Source organism: Paramacrobiotus metropolitanus, unplaced genomic scaffold, assembly GCF_019649055.1.
Source record: "Paramacrobiotus metropolitanus isolate TYO unplaced genomic scaffold, Prichtersi_v1.0 Parri_scaffold0000008, whole genome shotgun sequence".
Lineage (NCBI taxonomy): Eukaryota > Metazoa > Tardigrada > Eutardigrada > Parachela > Macrobiotidae > Paramacrobiotus > Paramacrobiotus metropolitanus.
Window position 1 is genome coordinate 405,581 of NW_026570228.1, and position 18,069 is coordinate 423,649.

The 18,069-nt window shown below is 43.0% G+C and overlaps 1 protein-coding gene and 1 pseudogene across 1 annotated transcript; one reads left to right on the forward strand and one right to left on the reverse strand.

Annotated features, from left to right (window-relative positions):
- Positions 1–5,844: 5,844 nt before the first annotated feature.
- On the forward strand, positions 5,845–6,550 carry LOC129582875 (uncharacterized). Its single transcript, XM_055474498.1, has 2 exons — positions 5,845–6,057; positions 6,114–6,550. The coding sequence occupies exons 1-2, from the start codon at positions 5,944–5,946 to the stop codon at positions 6,330–6,332; spliced, it is 333 nt and encodes a 110-aa protein (XP_055330473.1). The 5' UTR covers positions 5,845–5,943; the 3' UTR covers positions 6,333–6,550.
- A 1,028-nt stretch (positions 6,551–7,578) lies between these two features.
- Positions 7,579–10,660, reverse strand: LOC129582657 (beta-alanine transporter-like; annotated as a pseudogene).
- Positions 10,661–18,069: the final 7,409 nt, after the last annotated feature.

Here is an 18,069-nt window from a genome sequence, read left to right on the forward strand (position 1 = left end):
GATACCCACACTGCCGCCCCCACCTCCTCCGCCCACCATCCAGTTCTCCAACCAAACCTGGATCATCATAGGGCATCCTACGCAGAACGCCGTCATGGACGCCAAGAATGTTTACCTCATCAACAACCACTTGCATCTGCGTTTTACCAAACGCAAAACCGTCTACCATTGCGCGGCGGTTCGCTCGCGTGACCTTTTCGGTTTCGGACGCTATCAGTTCCACATTGAAAGCCGGTTGGACCAACTAGACTCCAACGTGGCCTTCGCGCTGTTCAGCCAGGCAGACCGTCAACCAGGAATCGGCATCCAGTTCGCCAAATGGGGCGACGACGACGCGGAGAAGGCCAGTTACGGAATCACTAAACGCCGACTCCCTTCACCCTTCGCCTCGGGGACCTCTAGTCAACACCCCTTCAGCTTCGCCTTAACCGGGACGTACACCACGCATTCCTACGAGTGGGCAGCACAAAATGTGACCTTTCGCTCGCAGCACGATCATCAGGACAGCAACACCGCGTTGTCGTTGGAAACCTGGACGTATGCACCGCGCAATGCGAAGGGAATTCCCCAGAACAAGATGCCGGTTACCATAAGCCTGTGTGTGCACGGAGAAGGGGATGCGAATCCAGCCCGCGATGTGGAGATTGTGGTACATTCGTTTAAATTTTTTCCGGAGGGTATGTGTGCATGTGTATTTGTTTCCGGTTGCCGTTTCTTTCGATCAAAGAGGCGTTTTTTTCAGTGAGAAGGTACACGGTACAGAGTGGAGATACCTTGGCAAAGATTGGCATAAAAACGGGAAAGGACTGGCAGAAAATCGCCACGGATAACAAGATCGATGATCCCAGTTTGATTTTTCCTGGACAAGTCTTACTTATTACGTAGAAAAGTTCTTAACATACTGCACAATAACGAGCACTAGATCTTCAGTTGATATCAGTTCGTTTGTCGTATCGTCCATTCATCAGCAACGCACAAGAATTTATGTTTATGTATCGTTTTCTTCAAAAGAGACCTTCAAGTGCACATATGATTTATACAGAAACTTACTTTATCTACAGAAATCATGCTCCAAGGAAATCTATTTTCTGTAAATATGTCTTCGATGTTTCTAAGCTCTGATAAATTCATGACGAAGGTGTCCTTTCGTTATTGCACTGCAACAGTCATCCTTGTATACGCCGCACAAGCACCGACGAAAAGTCGCAATTACCGGTTCAAAGTTGTCAAAACAACAGTGCCACGTTTAATTTACACATGTCAAAAAAAGAGGAGAAAATATTAATACCTTTGCAGATTTGTGCATCAGGTCATTTCCGTTCAGGACACTTTAAAGTAAAGGGCAAAACGAGTTGTCACTACCGGAACTATATTGACCTGACCGATTGGCCATACATCTTATTCTGTGGCGCTATATTACCGTTTCGCTTCCTGGTAAGAGAAAGGAGCCGTTTTCTGCTGTTTTGTATTGCATGAATTACAAACGTAAACAACAACGAACTAGCCTTTAATTAAACCGAACATGGTTTCCTGTAGGATTGTTATGTTGCTGTCTCTCATGTCGACATTTTATGGTAGCACGGCAGCGGATGATAATTCACTGTCATTCCAAAAGACCGACAAGTGCGATCCGCTAGCCGAAAGCGGTAAAATCTGTAATCCGAAGGTTTGCACTCGGACAGCGTGTCCTTTGATTCCCGATGCATATTGTGTCAATTATAAATGCGGATGCCAGGCACAGTTCTTTCTTTACGTCGCCGGTCAAAAGGAGCATTCCAATGTGACGGATCTGTGCAAGGCGTTCGCGGATATGGAAGGTCAGTATCCATTCCTATCTGTACATCGTTTTCGTCAGTTAAAATATCTATAGTATTATATCTCCTAGATAAAGTTAAATAATTTGCCGATATGTAAGCGCAATCATTAATCTGGTAATACTAATTACAGAGTTCGCAAGATTAATATTCGCAATAGTAACGGTACGAGTACAAATATTCTTGCCATGCTCTACCCTAGTAACTGGCATGAATGCCATAGCATGCATTTGACAGACGAGAATAATAAAAGCAGAGTGAATAATATTTGATTTTGTATGAAGTTCAGGCACAAACCGCTAACAAAATTTATCTATGTGTATTAGATATAAAGCTTTTCCAGCGGCTTGATAAACCGTTTCTACAGGGTTCAGCGAATTATCGCGCATTATTTCTAAGGCTAAATGTTTCAACAGCAAACGTGTGCATATGTTCGAACTTATTTTGATAAGCAGCTGTTCATAAACAAACAGTTCGTTCTTATCGTAAAATCGTCTTCAGAAATAATTCCAGAACATACACCGAGATATACATAATAAGATACATATGTACATCACTGCTTAATTTCTGCAGTTCATAGGCGTGATAGAATAATATTTATGGAAGAATTGTAATTAATACTTCAAAGACCAAAAATAGTTAGTATTGATACTTTGTACACTGAGAGCCAGTAAAGTTTAGATCTCTTTTATGCGCCCGGAATTTCCGTGCGCATACCATTTTGTAAATTTTATCGATTGAAACAGTAATCTTTATTTTAAATATTTGTTAATGAGGTTAATAATGAGGTTAAGCACATGCATAGAGCCAGAGACAAGCATCATGTAAATATTTTGCGCAAATGCAGAAGTATTAAATCTGTTGATTATAAACCTACGGTTCTGATTGTTGTCGTATATGCAGCTGCAAAGTCGTCGGTGAGAAAAGCCCTAAAGAATCAAGAGCCGGGAGCCCAGTACTTTTCCACTTCTCCGCTTCTGCAGCAACATTTGCAGCACGGGATTGAAATGTTCATGGTCGATGTGCAGGGCAGTATTTTTGAGCACATAAAAAAGCAGGCGGAGAAGAATCCCACACGCGACAACTTCCGACTGTACGAATCTGCGTTAAATGAACTGCGCCGGCGGCGACAGAAATTCGTCACCGTTCCTCCTCCTTCTGTGATCCAGCCGGAGACGGTATCGGCACAGCCGCCGATACCGTCCAGTGCGGGTACGTGACACCTTATACAATGTTGCAATGTTCACTCAAAATTAATATTATCTTATTGAAAAAAAACTCAAATCCAGTGCTTGTGCAGAACGACTGGATAGAACTACAATGTCGCCTGCGCTGAAACCAGTAATTTCAAGTGAAAGGCGCAAAAAAATGTCGGCTCTCGCAATCCCCGCGCCCTTTAATTCCGCAACTCCAGCCCCAACGGTTACACGAGGATCACGGCCGTTTTTATCGGGGACAGCTTCTTCCAGTGTAGAAAAACATCGCGTCCCAGCTATGCCTTCGACGACATTCATACCAGTTCAGACTCACCCTTCGACGGCATTAGAATTCCCTGCCTTAACGTCTGTGCCGAGCGACATTTTCTCGACGACCCCATCGATGACAACACAGCCGTCAACTTTAACTACATCAAACGGATCCACACAGGTTGTGTCACCTCAATCTGGAACTTCAGCTTCGCTAAAAAGTTCCAGCCCCGACCACACTTCATCAGCGACGGTATCAACTGGAGGATCAACAGTAACAACGCCACCTGCCACATCTCCATCGAGCTCACGGCATGTGGTAACCTTTTTCCAGATAACTAAGAAGCCAGTTGTAATGACATTCCCGCCGCAGACACTGTCGCCCTTGCCAGCTTCCTTTGGTAGATCGTCCAGGCCGCCGTTTGAGATCTTCCTAACGACCTTGTCCACAACAGCTCAGCCGCCGCCGACACCGGTACCTGTTGCTTCTCCCCCACCATTGCTGCAACCGGCGATCTTCTCAAGATCAACTATGACGTCAAAAACGCTAGTAACTACGCCGCTGTCACTCCAGCCGGTGACCTCGACAAGATTGCCTTTTCCGGACCCAGAAACCACACTGACGATACCGCCTACGACATTTGAATCGTCATCGACATCAGAACCGGAAACGGAGCTTCCGGTTCCACCGAATTCCGAAGCCGCTCTGGCAACAGCGCCTTGGGTTTGGGCGCCAAGGAAGACCACGGAATCGGTCACATCCGAAACATCTTCCGAGATACTCGAATCAACGGGAAGTACGATACCGGCAGAATCAACAACGGAAGCATCCAACGCGGTCGAAAAACCACTATCCGCCGTAGCGGAGCCTCTATCTCACGCAGTTGATATTGTCGAAAAAGCCCCAACGGACACTAATGGAGAAATCGATCCTAGTGATTTTGCAATAGTGAAAACTACGGACGAAGGGACATCCCCAGCTTTCAGTCCACTGACAGTGGATCCAGCGGGAGGATTCCCAGAGGAAAGTCAGAATCCTTTTGCGCCGCAGTATTCCGTCGCAGTCCAGAGTCCCCCTGGGCTGCAGTTTCCTGAAGAGTTTAGGCCTTCATATGAACAACAATTCCCGTGGGAATATCAAACTCCTTTGTCTCAGTCCGGGTTTTTTGGACTACCTTTTCCAGTGAGTCAAGGAGAACTCCGACAACCATACGGTATGCAGTCAGGCTTTATGCAGCGGCCTGACCAGGGCTTCTCCAGTAAACGGCAAGGCTCGCGTTACACATACAAAAGGAAGTACCGCAATCGACATTACCGCCCGCGATCCCGTCTTAGGTATTCGAGTAGTCGCCGCAATCGGAATACTTATTAGTATGCGATGAGGTATGTTCATAATTCAAATATATGGGCAAAACGAGGAATTGTAAATGTTTTATGTACTTGTGTCTGTAGTTCCCTCGCATTCTGTCACATTACTTATAATGCGGAGGTGTACTTGACACACGCATGATTCTGATTGTACTGAAAAATTCCGAAAATGTTCTTAATAAATTTGGCTCGTTATAAAGCGGAACATCCTGTTAACAAAAGAAACACTTGGAAATCTTCTCTGTTAAAAGATATGCAGCACATATCCACATTATCGTTTTCCTGTTGAGGATTAACTGTATACGAGTACCTATACAAAGATATGAACGCTGCTATTATTGTTATAATCTTGTTTTCGTGCTAAGAAAGGAAACAGAGTTTACTTTAGAACAAAATAACAAAGACCATTTATACCAGTGCATTGTGCACGGTCCCTTCTCATGTTAATTGGGACAAATTCTTCATTTGATCATATTTGTTGAGCGAAGCTCGCCTTGTACATATTGAGAAATAAAGTAAAAATTATTTATACCAGTCAAGAGAAACATGCTCAAAATCTAAATTAGGGTTTCAGCACTAACAGAATCTCCTTTATTTATTCGGATTGGCGGTACAAAAGTTATAATTTTCATAATTTTCCATCAAAGTAAAGATATGCTGATGAATGAATATCGATGTAATACATGACGTAGTGTAGTACTTTGTGCATAAACTCAGCGTACGAACTCGCGAAGTAATGACAGTATTGTATTATCAAAATAATTACATACATAACATATTATAATTTATAACATAAAAAAACATAGCAAAGCCTTGATTTTTACCAGAAAATCGCACGGATGCAATTGTACAGTACAGGCTGATTCGCTTTGTTGTACGCTCAATTACGTCAAGTTACAATAAATGAAGTTATAAAACTAGCAACCAATTTTCCAAAACTAAGCACAAATCAAATTAAACATAAAAAATTCCATATTAATATTCTGAATCGTAATGCTCAGGCAGCTCAGCGGCCTCAGCCGCATGTGTGGTGGCTACTGCACTTATCTGGGTGTATTATGCGCATTTGACTCAACCCGCTTGCCGATGGTTGGCAGCTGACCCGAATGAGACAACTTAAAAGCGGAGTACGCATATATCGCGCGCAGCGTGGGCTGCGTAGCAGACGCATCAGTTGAAGCCTCCATACTTGTGGTTCCACGATATTGCATTCTCAAACGATATTCTGCCTCCACGAAATTTGTCTGTTGAGGGTTGACTGAGTATTATTGTAGATTCCGAATTTCTGAGGCACCATGTTTTCCGAGAAGAAGCGAGTCAGTTTAACTTTTGACTTGGGCAACCGGCGACGCTCCTTATTGTTAGAGAAGCGGAGAGCTGCCTTTCAGAGATTCCTCATGATCCGCAAGGTAAGCGGAATCTGTTACGTGAAAGCACTTGAAACATTGACGGACTTCGTTTGCAGATGCAAATGCTGCGCTTCCGATTTCATTGGCTCGGCGTCAGTTTACGCGACCTGGAAGCCATTTCCCTCTCGAAGTCGGATGATGCTGGGAGAGCTCGATGTATCTCGGAAACCGAACGACTGACCAACCGCAGAACCGCTGTCGCAAAAGAACTCAGTGTTTTGGTATTGGTGCTGGTTTTAGACTGGATGTACAATCTGATGAGCACGCTCCCATAGGTAGACATTCGTTATGAGACTTTCGTGTTGTGTGTGTGTTGACCGTTTGGCTTCTGTTTGTAATTTTACTGCTGTGCACATGTAGTCATGGTGCTCTGAATTTTGGTAAATTGAATAGACTGCATACTTTTTGTTTCTTGACTGCATACTTTTACGTACATACCGTATGTCCGAATTACTCGCTCCATCGTTTATTCGTTATGTATAGGTAACATCTGTTCCGCTCCACCTTGTGTCAGTTCATTTTGCAGAATCGTAGTTCTGATAAAGAAGCTGAATGGCACAGTTACCTGTCTATCTATCTATTATTCTAGTTGTGACAGTTCTCTTGGCAGAAGCCCAGAATGGCTGGATATACATAGAGAAAAGGCAAAAATAAATTAATGTTCACCATTTATAAATAAATGCGTAACGTGTATTGAGGAAAATCGCCTCAACCAAACACCTACTCTGGCTCGTCACGTCACAGGGAACCAGACAACTGGAGCGACTGGGCTATCGGTTTACTTATGCCGAACACTGCGCGTACCACGTGCTCGATGAACTGGTCTCCGCCCACTAGGCGGTCCACATGGCGCGAGGTCGAATGTGGTTTGTAGTGAAGCCACAGAGCGCTCTAAGCGGAAATGGCGAAATTGCGCACGCTGAGTCTGAGTCAAGCCACCCACCAAGGATCAAGGAAACTGCTAAAGCAGCAACACAACAAGAAGAAATTAGTTAACGAAAAAATTATTTCAAAATTCAATGATCCCCATTATTTTTTAGTTTTCCAAATATAAACGCCTTTCGCAGCATGATGGACAAATTATTTTCAGTGATGGACACAGTGTCCATTAGTAGACACTAGAGTAATTCAAGGACAGATGCTGCAGCGTAAGGGCAGCATAACAACGATCAGGAAACGAAGTTCAATATACAATGGAAGCCATAAATGTGGTTACACCGGAAGCCGATAGTGCTATCGGTGTAACCACAATTTGATGCGTCGGCTGTACTTCCTTTTCATGTATATTGATTGACTTCTTGCAGTCGTGCGTGGACAGCGTGTATGAAAGGAAATACTCGGTGGAGCGATACCAGTTACCCAACGAATTGGGGTTTTTTTCTTATTGATGTTACAGTACTACTTCTATCACTTGCCCACACCATCACTGATTTTATTTTATTAGTTCGTTTATATGTATTATGACACTGCATCCTTTTAAAATAACAACAATACCCATGCAGCGTCGGAATGATTGTGGCATACCAGCACACGACTCTGAGAGTAAAAAGTTTTGTAGAATACTGCACTCCATAATTACTCCACAGAGCTTCGTTATTTCGCAAGCTACAGTATAAACTGTATTATAAAAGGTTGTTACTGTTGTGTGACTAGAGTAGGTACTAAAGGTGAATACCGTAATAATGTTATGCTTCTCGTCAAACAATGATATATTAGTGAAAATCTCTTCCTTGAACAACATTAAGTAAAAATATCTTCCAAAACCACGTTTTTTTTCGTGGAGCTAACTACAGAAGAAGCGCAACAAAATTTTGCTGGTCCCAATAAACCAACAGAATTTTCACGCATGATTACTACGTCAAGAGCCGAGCTCCACTTCCTTGGCCTTCCGTCCAGATATACCGCACAATTGCAGTGAATCCTTCCATGACGATTTTTTTCCCAGTGCTTCACATTCCTCCAGTGTCTCCGGCAAAGCTCTAAATATTCAGGAGAAAATCATATCGTTGAATTAACCGACATGTATTGCCTTGCGAGTAAAGACAAGGCCTACAGCGTTCGCTTACGTCTTTAATGTTTCCGGAAGGAATACCGAGCAGACACTGGCAAACACCATAATCCCCCCAAAAATCACCAAACTAATGGAAGGATTATGGTATCCTGCGTACACCACCACCGGTCCGATACCGTTCGCGAACGCTGCCAGAAAATTCAGCAATCCCACCGCTTTCCCGCGTACCACCGTCGGGAACAGTTCATTCTCCAATAAATCTTGCATTATATACGCACTGGTCACGAACAGCTTGGCGAACAGAAACAACGTTAATACGCCGGCAAAAGCCGCGTTCCCGGACGGAACCCCCAGGGTGGCTAGACAGGCCGTCCCTCCAAACAAAAAGCATATCATTATGGTGATCTTTCGCCCCAGCCGATCGCAGATCAGTTTGGTGAAGAGTGCCGCCGGTAATTCCACGGCACAGGCGAGAAAATACGCAAAGAACGGATTGCTCCCCAGGGCGGACGGTGCATAAAACGACAAGCCGTTGTAGCACGCACTACACGCCACCGTCAGGACAATCATAATCAGGGTGCATTTACGGATCTGCGGGCGGCGGAATAGATCCAGATAGGAGTAGTGCTTCGTGACCTTTTCCTCGCGTTTCGCCTTCGTGACGCCTTCGCACAACTGCTCGATCTTTTTTCTCCGTCGCATCGCTGATGCGGGTGCCGTTTATCTTTGCCATTGTCTGCAGATGTTGGCGGAGACTGTCGAATTTCTCGTGGGCTAAGAGCCAACGAGGACTCTCCGGCATCACCCAAAAGTACGATGCGTACGTGATAAACGGCAGCGTGATAATGAGTGTGAAGTAGCGCCAGGATAAGCGTGGCATGATGTAATACGCGAGGCCACTGAACACCATCCCGCCGATGGTGTAGCCGACTGAGAGGAGGACGGTGAAGGTGGCTCGGAAGTCCAGGGTGACCAACTCCATTCCGAGGGTCAGTGGTGCGAGATACATGACATTGCTGGCTAGGCATTGGATAAAGGTCAATGCAATGAAGATCCAGAATCCGTAGAAGGCGCGCGGACTGCCAGCTGAGACGGAAAAGAAAAGAATCTGCAGGAAGAGGAAGAAGAGATAAGTGCGTTTACGACCGATCCGGTCAGCCAGGAATCCACCCAGCGGTGTGCCAACCTAAAATGGGAAAAAATTTCAGGTTTAGATTTCTTAGGTTCTTAGGTTTCTTAGATTTCTTAGGCTTCTTAGGTTTCTTAGTTTTCTTAGATTTCTTACGTTTTTTAAGTTTCTTAGGTTTCTTAGGTTTAACAGGAGTCTAATTTTCTCTCAAATTGCTTTGTACTGCGTCATCAGCGAAACAGATTTACACTAAATGAACGCTATTTTTTTCGTATTTTGTGTCTTCAGTAAAACCGCTGGTAAATTTCTCTGTGATAACTCGCTAGTGACTTTTTAAATGTATTTCCCGTTTTACTTCATATTTCTACAAGCTGCTGCAATATCAATGCGCAGTGAGCCGTTTTCCGGCTATAAGTCCTGTCTCGCAAACGTTTCAACAAAGCATACCGGCATTTATGTTTTTCGCCATAATTTTTACCGATCGCTCCTTCCTTTTTGTTCACATGTTTTCCGCTTCAAAGTTATTTTAGGCTTTATAACTACAGAGTATTACTACGGGAATTAGGGAGAAAACGAATTAAAAATAGGAATATTTGATATTGTTGCTTCACCAAGAGAGAGTTGCAGTACTCAGCGCTTGTGTTTTCCCCAAACAGTTATACTCTTTACTTATGCTGCTTTTGTACAATACTTTTGTACCTCTGTACTTCTCTACCAGTGCTTACCACAGTGCCAGCTGTGTTGACGAGGAACGCCAGTGTCGGCAGGAAGTCCCGGCTGCACACCAAATCCCAATCGGTTACAATGGTGTCGTGGTAATACGTCCGGTTGTACTGCCATGCTTGACACGCTATCTTTCCCAGTTCTGAGTGACCGGTCAAATTCAAATTGGTGCGATTGATTAGGCTGGTATAATCCAGATTATAACGGTAGCATTTATCCGGAGCGTCATCTTTGCGTGGTAGAAAGCGTGCCGCTTCCGATTGGGCCAAGAGACGTGTTTGATCGGGAACGACTTGACACCAGTGATCAGGAATCGCGATAATAAAAATCTAAAAAATAATTGGTCAAATACCGCAAATGGCACTAGCAAATTTGTCAAATTTGTAGAATTTTTATTGTAACTTACAAAAGCCGATGCAAAAAAGCAGCAGCAGAATACTGTCGGAATCAGGACGCAAAACACTATCAGCAGCTGATACCGTCCATTGCCGCGGAGATCATTTAGAACGTCGTCAAACTGTTTCCCCAGATCGATCATAATGGCAAATTTTCCAGAAAGCAGAAATTCACAAATTTAACATAAAACTATTTGCCATTTTGTTATTACTTCGGTGCACATCATAAATGTTGATATGACTAGGACTTTTTTACAAGAAGTTTGATATGGCGTTCAGCACAGCTGAAAACATTGAACCAGCTTTACTGTGTACATAAGCCTTTTTCTGTCAACACAGTCCACATTGATTCGCACAACATTAGGCGTCAAAAACGGTGATTGATGCAGAAATCAGAGAAAACTGTTCGGTTAGTTATGACATGCCTGACATGGTACACAGTGCCGATGCGCTTTACGTGCCGACAAAAACACCAAACACTGCCACACATTGTTGCCCTAAGTGCAGTTTAAGAGTATTGTGTATATTAGCGCGGTATAAAACAATTCAGCGAAAAACGTCTTGAACATACAGTCAACCGGCGGAATGTTCCGTACGGCTGTGTTTTTATCTTTTTCTCGCACAGTAAAAGCCGGCTCAGCTCGATATAGGCTGGAATGATATTGAGCTGATCAGTGTAGACATTATGTAACCAACAAAATTACGGACATTTGTTTCCCGGCAAAAAAAGTCATTCATATATACCTAATTGTTATGAAATCCTAGCCTTTTACGGTAGCTTCGATACTTCTATGATTTTTTCGGCATTGCGAAAGCAGATGTCGATTGCAGGCGTCGGCAACTGTTTATGTTAAAAAAATTAGGTTTCTCCATTTCCTTCAGTAATAACAAATTTCCAAGCTGTCTGTTGCATAACTGCCTTCTACCTTGGCGATTACAGTGAGTTCGTTCTGCCAATGGCTTGATATCCTGTGCAGTGACCACATAATAATATTATGGAAGTCGAATGCATGTATGATGTGAATTCAACGCTGACCTTTTTCTCCCACAAGGGAATTAACAAGTATTACATCATTTAACTGGGAGGAACAATATAACCGTGCCTAGTGACACGGTAAAAATCCTAATAAATACTCAGTATTTGCACCTCAGCGCGTAACGTCGTACAAATGCCTCAGAAATTTACGGAATGTACGATACAGAAATTTACTATCACTTGTTACATTTAGTTTTTCTGCCATATAAGCCACGAATACAAATAAGAGAACCCGTTAAAAAGTTACCGTTTTCTTGAGATAGGCAGAGTTTGTATCAGGAATGATAACCTCAAGAGCGCATGCTGCACCGGGATATTTCTGTAAACTGTACCGCAGCTGGATAATCGCCTTGTGCGCCTTTGGATTCGATGCTGTCCCGGCTGATTTCACAGCTTGTGCACGGATCAGCCGACTAGCAACTGTTTTCGCCGCTGTTCAGGCGGGTGTTGTGATACTTGTCCAGCTCAAGACAAAGTACGATGAATGGCAAATTTTTCAATTCGCTAGCTTTATCAGCGAAGTACGGTATGCCTGGAGAATCCTGGACCCCGTTTTTATACTGCATACAGCATGGTTCGGATGGACGCATGGACAGCGACTTTTAAATTTGATCCTCATCGTCGATGGCAAATTCGGTACTTTCTTTGTGAGAAAAGAACGAAATTTGCTGCTGTTTGTCTTGATTATTTGGATTACGCTGCAGATATTTTCAGGTTTATAGTTTCTGCTTGGGCGATCTGAGAGAGTTTTCCACCGATATCAGATTGGAAATGCGAGTCTTTCTTGGCTTATGCTACGCTTTCTGGAGAGTACATTCCTTCTATCGGAGTGCTGTACAGAGCATGGTACTCTTCTCCGGTCTCTTGTTGACTCACTTGACGAAAAACCTTCAGCATCAGCTTTATGCGTCCGAAGAGTACCAGACCACAGTCTTCTTAAAGCAAGCGGGTGACCTCTACAGATTAACAAAACTTTTCGATAACAAGTTCAAATACGTGAGTGCTTTTTTCGCTGCTCAAAATATGTTTTACATGGTGATGTCATCGTGCGAAGCGGGACAGAGCTTTGCGGAAAGTGGCGCCGTTAACTGGTTCCACCTATTTCTGGTGACGTGTTCGGGAATGCGATTGGTAGTCTTTTTGATAATCTTCGTTCGGTTCGGAGAATATGTACGTATCAGAAATGCACTTATTCGGTAATCTGTTATTTTTTTCTCAATACGCGAATAAATCCGAGTTTATCACTGATAAAAATAAATTCTTAAGGAGAATTTGTACTATGGTCGCAAGATGGAAAACGAGATTTTCGAAATTCTACAGTTGTAATAAGAAGGGTTATATCTATTACTGGGCGGAAGTTAAGTAAAATTAGCTTGCAACGAAAAAAGTTATTAAAGTTTTTTGGTTGGCGATCAGGAGAAATTTGGCGGGCTGGGGTATTTTTCTACACTACTGCCATCTGTGGTCAAAACCAGTGAAAGAAAGATTGCTTCGAGAAGATGCCTTGTGGTTGTTATGCACCATGCCAGATTGCAAGTGTGACAGAAACAGACAAGGCTAGCTAGAGAATGGAAAGACACAGCGCTGTCCTGTGAGTGCACATGAAAGAGTGGCCAAAGTCCACTCTTCGGTGTGCACACAATCAGTGTGGCGGCACTGCAAGCGCAGAATCGGTAAGACCAAAGGAAAGCGCAGTACAAAAGAAGGTTCTTCGTCCCATCCTGAACAATTTTTGAAAAACAACTTCTAAAATCAATAACAATTCGCATCGGTTTCAGAAAATTTCACACTTTGATCAGACTAAAGAAAAATCATTTTCAAAAAGGGTTGTGAAGCGTTTTTGTGGAAAATGTTTATGTACTCTTTAGAAAATAAAATAAAGTAACTTTGGGTATAAAAAAGTTTGTTTTTTTCAATACCGGGTGGGTTTTTTTGAAAAATCGCTCCACAATACTTTAGTCATTCTAACGGAACACACTGCTGTTCTTGAATGAAAAATTTAAAAAATCTGCTTGAATTGTTATTGCGTCCGCAAAATAACGACCTTAAATCAGTAACTTTTACACTTTAAAATACCCAAACCGAGTTTAGACTTCTAATATATGTAGCGAAAATATCATAGTGTTGGGTGCAATGCATAGTTATCATGCAGCACAAGGACACGCATTGCGCCAGCGAGAACAGTCAAAAGAGGTCGAAATCAGTAGAATCTCTACTTAAGGTGTTAGTAAAGGCAGTCTCTTTGCGCCACACAGACTGGTTCTTTGCTGCCAGTACTAAGATGCCACACTGCCCAGCACGAAGCAAATATCCTTTTGCATGTCGTAAAAAGAGATCTAGGCGGCTTTTCCATCGGCGGAATAATCCTATCTCGGGAAAGCGATTGCTTTTGACGCATACGCAACTGTGGAACAGCAACAACGATTGCCACGTGTTGCCATTGTTTGCAGATTGCCGGAATAATCTTTACCAATGCTTTCCTATTTAATGAGCTAGGGCACGTTAGGCGCCCAACTCCCAATAGCGATTGTTTATGCAAATGTTGCAGAAGACCATCGCCAACAAAGTCTTTCTGGAACAGACAGGCATTCCAGTCCATCAGGATACAAATTGCACAATAATATGTCTTTGTTCTGTCGACAAGGTGAAGTGATTGTTGTTCCAGTTTGTAATGAAGCATAAGAACGACGCAACATCCCAGTTTTAGTGTCGCTAATACAAGTACCTATACAACAGATATGCAACAGGAAAGCGATGGGCTTCTCGAATGAAATCCGAACAATACTTGTTCTAACCATCCACTGGAATTATTACCTATCAGCGATTACAAAATTCCATTGTATAATTATGAGTGTTTCCTCTGCATGTACTGTACTCATAAGTCACACTGTATTACGATAAAACATACGAACGTACAACTTATAAGTGTATTAGAGTTCTCGTCCTCTTCATTTCAACTGGGTGGCTTTGAAAACAGCCAACAGGGAACATTTCGTTATAAAACCCTGTAATGCTGGTGCTACCTGTCTTCGGGATTTGAGCCACTTCGTCCAGGTTAATCCACGCTGCACGAATACGTGTTAGGTAGATGCCAACCAAACGATTGAGCTTTCATACCGCTATTTATTTATGTAAGCTACTCGTAGTTACGAGGTGGTACTATAACACTATTATATTACAAGACTCCGTTGGTACAATTTACCACTTGTTCGAACCGGCGAGTCCCGATCCACTTCCTTTTGTTTCAACGTTTAAGTCTAGAGATTTGGCGTGGCAATGCTCAGCTGGTTTTAGCGACCGTCTCCTCACGCTCGAACTGGGATCACTTCTTTATTTAATTTGTTGATATTGTTTTCGTGACGCTGTCCACCGCACTCGAGCTAAATGAAAACCATTTACCACATTTGTGCCGCTGCAAATACAAAACAGTATAAGTGCTAAGCACGCCTGCTGACTTTATTGATGGAATTTCAGAAATGACTGAAGCATGGTAATTTGCGCTTTTCGCCGTAAATCTCAGGAGCCTACAGTACCTATATGGGGAAGTCGGGTAGATTTCGGGAGACATGGTAAAAAATTATGCTTCTGGAATAAGATACTAGTCAGAAATGTTTAGAACTTTCGGGTCATAGCACTTCAAATTACTAACACAGAAAACATGACTCACATAAACACAGAACACACTTGACCCACGGAGAACCCTGAGTTTGCTAAATATGCTTATACAAATGTTTAATATTCCCCACCAAACATAAGACCCATCGGTCCTTTTATTCTGTTACATCAGTACGAAGTAATAATTTCGTAACATCTGCAGGACAGTAGCATGCTGTTGCATCCGAACGGATAAATAGGTCTTCCTGAAGAAAAACAGTTTTGTTGACTAAGGATTTCTGCAACACCAGCATAAACCAGTCTTGATCAGGAACACCGCGGCTCGCATGTCCCAGTTCACCGAACAGGATGGCGTTTGTGAAGATTATGCCGGCAATATATACGCAACCAAAATTGATTCTTTTATTATAGACAATAAGACTCGGGAGGGATGTCTTTCCTGAAGCCAGTGAAAGATACAGGTACCTCCAAGCAGGTTACACGTGTTAAGGCCATACCGCCAAGAGAGAAGCCGCTCGGATCTCCCTGAATGACTTCCAAGAGATCTTGCGCGTCCGTTGTGTACGATCTGTGTTGAGAACCGAGGCATCTTAGTGGCGGTACCATGAAACGTATCTGTTTAACACAACAGCACCTGATCGCAGTAACGTGTTAAGATATTAAGGTATTAATTTTATATCTAAGTTTGCCTTTTGATTTTCCACCCTTCATTGATCATGAACAGACGATGGTGTGCAACTGTACGAGTACTGTCAACTGTTCTACTTACACCATCTCCAAGCCGAACGAAGATAATCACAACATTAACGACAGCGAGTCTAATTCCCGAGCAAGTCACCAGAAAGAGGTTAAACCAGTTGATGGCACGATTTTCTGCAAAGCTTTATCCCACTTCGTACGATGGCGTCACCATGTAAATCATGTTTTGAACGGCAAAGAGTGCACTCACGTTGGCAAATTCCTTACCAAACAGTTTTATTAATCGATAGATTTCACCGGCTTGGTGCAAAGATGCAGCCGTCTGTATTCCTCGGGTGCCCAAAGGTCATGGTGCACTTTCCGCGTTAACTGGGTTAATAAAAGCCCGGTAAAGAGAACCATGCTCTGTACGACACTTCGATAGAAGGAATGAATTTTTCAGAAAAATGTCCACAGGCCAAGGAATACACAGTCTTTTCCTACGATGCATATATCGAAATATTCCAAATCGCTCAAGACAACGCTTAAAATCTGCACGAGCAATTGCAATGCTACCCAAAATGCCAAAGGAAAGAGCAGAGCATTTTTCTGTCTTTTGAAGAAAAATGAGTCAAATGTCTTATCGCCACTAATAATTAACTTCAAAACTCTGTTTCCAGAAATCCATCCAAACCACGCTGTATGCAGTATGACAATGGCGTCTGAAATATGCGTCGCAAATATTACCAGACGAATGAAAGCCGTAAATTTAAAACTTTGCCAGTCATGGTAGACATCATAGAACTGTACAGCTATTACGACAGACGCCTGAACGGCAGCAAAGGCGGTGGCTGTTCTGCGGAGGGACAAACGATTTGTTTTCAGCCGGAAAGTTAGCAAACCCAAAGACCCACAATGCGATTAACCACGCACGGTATAGCTTGTAAAAATATCCGGGCACTGGGTGGTGGGCCATCGGTGTTACCAATGTCCGGGGCAGGACTGTAAATGGTAGATGAGACTGCCACGCTGTCAAAGAATTCCTTGGATCTACGCCAGTGTTATTTATACTTACGGCAGATGCTTCCACATTTGCAAAAACTGTTTCGGTTAAATCTACAGAGAACAGCGCATCGTTTAATTTTTATCATTATCGTATCGCTACAGGTTATCGGGTTACACAACAGAGGTACTTGTGTGTGCTGAACACTTCCGATATTGGCAATGGTCTTTTGGGATTTTTCTCGACTTAGCCATACCTATGTACCAAATGATTCCGTCGTACCGAACCTTTCCATATTTCACATAACTTGTGGGTCGTTAAAACCGGACGGTTGTGTCATACAAGTACAAAACCTCTTTCCGCATAATTAAGTATTATGCGTAGCATCTACCGGTGTTACAACAGGAATGTCGGAAACTGAAACAAACAAAAGACGTGAAGTTTTAAAAAAAATTGCAGATTAACTCCAATAATCTCAAAATCTCAATCTCAAATCTGAATCTCAATCCCGAAATCTCAATCTCAAATCTGGATTTCAATCTGAATCTCGATTTGCCCAAAATGTCTTGGCGCAGTTCAAAAATGATCAAATTCGTACGCTTGAAGGTATCCCGCAAACGCCATTGGCGAAAACAAAGGCCACCCGGACATTAGACGGGATTGTTCACCGGTACTGTTCGTTCTGACGGGGTGATGTGTTGGCCATTGCGCTGATGATCGGTATTGTCATGGGAGGCATGTTAAAGGTCCCGCTGGGTGCTTTTTGCCACCGGCACTATTGTAGATCTTATGTTCTTGTGGAAATGTGCGTTTGGGATTAATTAATGTTATTTGGGCAGATGATTGCAGCCGCCTCCTTAAATTCCCTGGAGAGTAACTCAAACATCACTGAGTACTGATGTACAGTAGCTTTTTTGTGCACACTCTTCCCTAAAACGTGACTTCAACAATTTAAGGCGATAGCACATGCGATACTGCGGGATGAAAAGTAATAGATGCTTCGCGAACAAACGCTTCGCTGTTCGAACTCAAATCTCAATTTACACGCATTGAATGTGTTATTGCCGGACACTGTTTACTGATTTTTAGCAACAAATTTGAAACCGCAGACCGACTGGCCGATTCCTGCTTTTTCACTCTCATAATAATGTTATTGTAATATACGTCTCGTAAAGTACCCTACGAAGTGCACCGAAAAGAAATGTACCAGTTAACGGGAGAAGGGACACATAACAATGCCACGCACTATTTGCAAACTTAAACGTTGAAACATAAAACCAATAGGAGCGACTCTCGCCGGCTCTGATAAACAGCTTCTCCGGCCTTCGACAAAACATTAACTGCCGCATAGCGCCAACTGTGCCAACAGTTTCGCAAGCAGTGAGAACGTTGTGAATGATCTGTTGCACATGATCAGTAAAA